This window comes from Echeneis naucrates, chromosome 20, assembly GCF_900963305.1.
Source record: "Echeneis naucrates chromosome 20, fEcheNa1.1, whole genome shotgun sequence".
NCBI lineage: Eukaryota > Metazoa > Chordata > Actinopteri > Carangiformes > Echeneidae > Echeneis > Echeneis naucrates.
In genome coordinates this window covers 2,850,944-2,857,208 of record NC_042530.1, presented here as the reverse complement: position 1 = coordinate 2,857,208, position 6,265 = coordinate 2,850,944, and the positions used below count along the sequence as shown (strand labels likewise).

Genomic DNA, 6,265 nt, shown 5'->3' with positions numbered 1-6,265 from the left:
ATGAGATGCAAACACATAAAAAGAGAAGTAGAAGCTGTTTGACTAGTTTGTCAAGTTAATCTAAAGTTTCATACTCGTGTCGACCGTATAGTTTTTACAAAGTTTTTGTGATTTGCTTCTGATCTCTCTCTCACACACACACACACACACATATTTGAGATCAAGGCTAATACTCTGTCCAGGAACCGTCTGGTCTTGCATCCTGTATTACCAGCTGCTGCCATGCAGTCATACTGAGTTTGAAAAAAACAAAACAAAACAGATAGAGACATAGTTCGCTGAAACACAGTCAAGCTGTCCAGCTTTTTGTTTATTATTTCTTTGTGTCTTTCTCCTCCCTCCTCTTCCTCCTCCTCTGTAGGGGGTGTGTCATTATTTGGTCTACTTTCCCCCCGCAGGCACAAATCACATTTCAGAAATTCTGAGTTCCTGCACGCAACTCAAATGGATGATGGAGATCAGACGATGGTCTTGTGTAAGATACAGGAGGAAGAACAGCAGAGAGCAAGTGAGGACAGAGGCGAGGAAAGAGGGGGAGAGGAGACCAGCACGAGGGCAGATGAAAGAAAGAACCAGCTTTGAGACCAGATACAAGTACAGGGATGATGGAGGAACATGTGCAATGTGTGGCCAGACTGAAGACAACAAGTGCTCTTCCATAGGACTCATACATATACACACTCGCACACACAAACATAAACGGACGCCTTTGGAACGCGTCAGGTAAGCCATTTTAAGACTTCTTGCTAAAAAACAAATGTTCAGCTAACTGAGAAAATAACTTTTCTTCTACTTCAAATAGAGTCAAGATTTACAACCACAAGGATCAAGAATTATAATAAGTGTCCAGATTCTGGTTTTACTGGGTTGTGTTTCTTTTTTGTTCTTTCTTTTTTTTGTGATGTGACCAAGGACATAAGATGATCAGACCCTTTTATAAAAAAATAAATACAAAAAAAAATCATAATAGACATGCATTATTGTGCTACTTAGATTTACAGCACAGTTATCAGGAGATGAAATTATACTTTTATTTCTCTAAACTTTGAATCTGCAGCTCTGATTCTATTTTAATTCATCCTCTACCAAATGTTTCAGCTAAAAGTCTAAAATAGAAACTCTGTGGATGACAGGGATAGAGTTACACAACATAATGGTAAGATTGACTGTGCATATAATTTGACACCTCCATACTTTCTGCACGCTCACGTCGGTTCTGTTTATCTGCAGTCACTCCCTGCGCACTCGCCCTCAAAATACAGTAACATCCAAGCATCCGTTACTGCTGTTGCCTATATAATGTTTGGACTGATGCACAGGGTTGAGGTGAAGTTTAAAATTAATGTCATAAGGTTGCCCTAAATTCAATGCGTTGAATATGGTAAGCACTTCCTCTCAAGTTCCCCATTTTTAGCATTTATTTCCACTATTAGTAATGAACAGCAAGAACAAAACAGATTTATAGCAGAAAGATTTGTAGCAGTAAGATATGTGTCAGTGGTTTTATCAGTATTTATCAGATGAAGAGTTTATTTCCCACAAAAGGTGGTGGAGACCAAGACGACGGTAATCATAATTTGTCAAGGTTATGGTTTACTCTGTTGCAGGGACAGTAAAATGATATAAATAACAGATTACATAACTAAAATACAGATTAGTCACGACATGACAACAGTCAACATAGAGACAAAAGTGCATTTTGTGTTATTTTTGTTTTTTATCCCGTTGATGCTTCACATCTCTTTTTTGGCAGCACCATAAGAAAATGCACGTTTTGTGTTGTGTGTCGAGGTGCAGTATCTAAATTTTTAAGGTGTGAACTGAGGTGTATCAACAACATAAAGACACATACAACAATAAGTTGTAACCCAGTCTGCTGTGTCCACCCCTGCCCTGGAGTCAAACCCTCAGCGCACACAAAGCCACAGATATATTACATTGCTTTAGTGTACCAGCTGTGAAGGACAAGTTCTCTGTAATCCCACAGCAGAACAAAGATATGCTGTGAATGTGTCGTGTCTACATCTAAAAAGAGATCATTTAAATTTTGGAAGCTGAAATCACATTTGGATGTTTGACACTAGCTGTAAAACCTGAGTAATAATAATAAACGCAAAGGGGAAGTAGTTAAATATTGAACCAACAAGAGAGGATGTCTCATTTAATCTAAATTTGTCATCTGTTTTTCCCAGCAGGATGTTTGGCCCCAAAGGACAGAAGACATGGACATGCCATTTCTTTCTAGTCATCTGGCTTTTGCTGCCGGCACCAACAGGTAGTTACTTTTAAAGGCGGCACAGAGATTTAAAATATTCATTGTGTGAAAATACCCAATCAGTTAGCATGTTTACGTTATTCAAACCCCTGACCAGAAATCAAATACTTTGAAATACCTTAAATGCAAGAGAGGTCATGAGCTTTGAATAATTCTGGAAATTCCCATGCTCTCATTCAAGCTTCAAATGCCACGCAAGCACTTGTTGATCTATTTCAATGTCAGCCTGTCATGAATCAAATTTAAAATAAACAGATTTAGGTGAAATTGTTGCTATAGGAGCTATAGACTGTCTTAAAGCTGATTCAGACTTTAGTTTTTCCTTTTATCCTAAATGTAAACTATTTCGGGCTAACGAGCAGCCATGCAGTAAAATCAAACCCTCACAGCTGGTTTCCTTTCCCTTTTTCTAGCATTTGGCTTTTTCCTGGGAGACACTAAAGCAGTATTAAACGGCTGTGAGAACCACTGGACCCTGCAGGACAGGGCCGCCATGCCGCTGCTCTTTAAGATGACTGTGTGTGTGGACATCCGTGTGGTGGCCCCAGGACCGTGGGTGGCCTTCTCTTACAGCTCCGTTCACGCTCCGAGACCTGAGCTGGGCCTGGAGGGAGACGACGACGCTCTGTACGGGTGGCTTCTGAGGGTCCGACACCGATTTCCTCTCCAACTGTCCCTGACTCACTGGCACAGGGTGTGTCTGAGGAGGGACGTACTGCACAACTCCTTCAGCCTGGAGGTAGTTGTTGTGCGTTAGTACTGTGAGCTCAGTGGGAAAATACTGATTCAGATCAGTCATATGAGTAAGAAAATCCTGCATTGGAATCAAAATTGTAATTGTAATTTACTGGTAAATTCATGAGCTGTATTTTGCTTACACTAAGAAGTAAGCTGTCAAAGCTAACCACAGCTGCCATTATCTAGATTTTTTTTTTTTTTTTAAAGCAGTTATGGTTAACATTATCAGAGAGTAACCAGTCAAACGTGTTGCTCCAAAACCAAATATATTTGCAGACAAAACAAGGATTAGCCAAATCTGGAGGTCATTTGGTTTTTCTTTTTTGCATAGATTTGGATAACTTCGGGGCTTCTTTAAAACATGTATGATCATGTGAATGTGCGAATGTTGTTTCAGCCATTGACTTAAAAGCTCTGTCACACTATTGGAGCTCTCTTTCCATATTATTGTGTGCGAATGTCCCAGGTTGATGGGAAAACAGTGGCTGAGAGGACTGTCATCGCTCAGGCCATCCCCCCCTCCGGCTCCCTGTGGCTGGGCTGTCGCCCCAGAGACAGACCCCCGGGGGCCAAGCTTGGGGAAGTGGAGCTGTACCTGTTCAGGATGTGGCCCGACTTGGACAACCACGACCTCTGTGAGGACGGCACCGTGATTGGATGGGACGCTCGGTACTGGGGCGTGACCAGTCCGAGTGCCAGACAAAGAGACCCTTACCTTCTGTGTGGTGAGAGAGACGAACCTAAACTGGTCTTTACCTCGAGTGCAGCTCGGTGGTACCGATTCAGCTTTGATCGAGCTGGATAGACTTTTCTAACTGCATTTAAAAGAGCATGCAGGGTAATCTCTCATGCATGCATCTCATCCTGCTTGACTATAGTGTGTTTTTAGAGCCTGCTCTTTCTTCTTTTTCTTTTAAATTAACCTTTATTGATATGACTGTGCAAAATGACACAAGATCAGTATCACACAGATATAAAAAAAATATGCTGAGATAATTAACAAGTGCCATATGTAAAAAAAAAAAAAAAAAAAAAAGACGAGTTAAATATTGACTATTTAGTTTACGTTCCTTACGTAGAATGAAGCATTTTCATCTATGAATGAATGAATGAATGAATGAATGAATGAATGAATAATAGTCAATAGATACTGTAACAGGCAGATCATCTGTCATCCGGTCATATTTCAGTTCCCTCCAAAGTTTCCAGATCGATGCTGCGTTGCTTTAGTAGACAATAATGCGACTATTGTGACTAATGCACGTGTGAGTGTGTGAAGGTCCTGAGACATTCAGGGGAAAGTCAACAACAACAACAACGCACAGTGTGTTTCACTAACGTGAGAACTAACCCTGTCATTTCTCTGCAGTAGTTGTGCATGTGTGTAGAGCATGCAGAATGTTGAATGCTGCATGCTTTTATGTGTGTTGTAGACCGCAGACGGTTGAGACGCCACAGAAGAGCTTCTAACGGTATGTTGCCAGGTGACTGATGCGTGCGCACGGTGCATGTGCTCGTATGGGAGGCTGTAAAATTGGGTTTGTGTTCATTCGAATAAAACTTGACAGGTTTCATGTCATGATAGATATGAAACTTTGAAATTTGGCTTCAACCTTTGACGTTGAGTTGACGGTAAAGACCAACTTGTACTCTGTAGCTTGTGGATAAAGCTTTTTTGGTAAACCCTTAATGACTGAATTTATTGTTTCAGCTGCAGGAGTTCCACCTGGACAGAGTGGAAGACAAAGCCCCCAAAACCAAAACCTACCTGGTAACACTCACTTTAAATGAATGATCTAATTATTTCAGCTGCATTGCTCTGAAAACTTTGCCTACCCGACAAATCACATCTATAAAACATACTGATAGTGCTGTAAAGACGACATGATTCCTAAAGTTAGCTTTTATGTGTTTTTAATATTAAATTTGCTTAAAAAAAACAGTTTTCACGATTCTTTTAGGTTCCCAGTCATCACACTGTGATCTCAGCCAACTTTGTTCTGATGCAGGTGGGAAATGTTCCCCGTTGTGCCCATCAGTGTTTTGCTTGTGTATGCACCTACAATTTTATTTCTTTCTGCAGATGCTTATTTTTGGATATTGCTGAGCGCGAAGGACACAAAAGATGCAGCATTTCTGGATGTGAGTGAAAATCCTTAAAACCTCCCCTCATCCTCTCTGCTGACTTTCTTAAATCGTTTCATCATCGCGCCATGAATTTAACAGCTTGAGTGTCAGAAGCAAATCCTCTCCTCGACGCATCTCTCGCTCTGCTTAGCCAGCTAAGTAAGAAGAGACATCTTTCCTCTTTTCAGATAAAACATTTCTGTCTTCCTCTCTGCAGGCAGTCAATTTCACCGTCACCTGTGACAACGTGGGGAAGTTGAGGTAAAAAGCATGTGAGGAAGTATCGAACTGCAGACAGACGCTCCCTCGCAGAAGTGCGACGTGTTTATTTATTTATTTATTTATCTTTCTGCACTTTTCCAGGGAAAGAATTTGCGATAAGCTGCAGAAACCCGGCCAGGTCGATTTGGTGTGTGAGAATTACGGTGAGCACGCGTGAAAATGCACACATAAAGAGAGATGAAAAATGAAACGCACACTGTGTTCCTGTGTTTCTTAGACCATATCCAAATACATTCAAAACACCTGTACAAAGACACACAAATGTCCCACACAGCAGGCCGCTGACAGACAGACGCACACTAACGATGATTTTATCAGTAGGTGTGTGTGAGGACTCCTCCAGCAACCGTAACCATCCGTGCAAACCTTCCATGTGTCAGTCTAACCGGCACTCGGATAATAAATGGTGAGCAGCACCTTTGTGTTCTTTTTTTGTGGTTGTGTGCTGTGTGTGTGTGTGTGTGTGTGTGTGTGTGTGTGTGTAGCTTATCATCTTCTCCATCTACCAGCTTTCTCGTGGTGTCCAAAAGTCCCAACCAGGCAGGAAAGCGTCATCCAGATTCCTGCAGGGGCAAGTACCAAAACACACAGACACCCACTGCATCTTTGTTGTGCAGCTGCATTGTCGTACTTGAGATGTCGCACACAAGACGTCACACAGTGTGCGACATGGCAGCATATTTTCCTTGTTATGGGATAATAATTGAATGAATTTTGCTGCTCTCAGTGATGTGCGGCCGTCCTGCGTCATCTGAGAAGCCACTTCTGTCTGCTGTCTGCCAAACTCACTCTGCAGACACGAGATGGTAAATGTGTAATGTTTGTGTTGTTGTTGTTGTTTTT

General features: G+C 41.5%; 1 protein-coding gene across 1 annotated transcript; it reads left to right on the top strand.

Annotated features, from left to right (window-relative positions):
* Nucleotides 1-440: 440 nt before the first annotated feature.
* On the top strand, nt 441-6,219 carry LOC115060852 (uncharacterized). Its single transcript, XM_029528976.1, has 12 exons — nt 441-723; nt 2,193-2,275; nt 2,689-3,014; nt 3,480-3,738; nt 4,447-4,485; nt 4,725-4,784; nt 4,975-5,022; nt 5,097-5,155; nt 5,358-5,401; nt 5,504-5,565; nt 5,744-5,828; nt 5,932-6,219. The coding sequence occupies exons 1-12, from the start codon at nt 449-451 to the stop codon at nt 6,131-6,133; spliced, it is 1,542 nt and encodes a 513-aa protein (XP_029384836.1). The 5' UTR covers nt 441-448; the 3' UTR covers nt 6,134-6,219.
* Nucleotides 6,220-6,265: the final 46 nt, after the last annotated feature.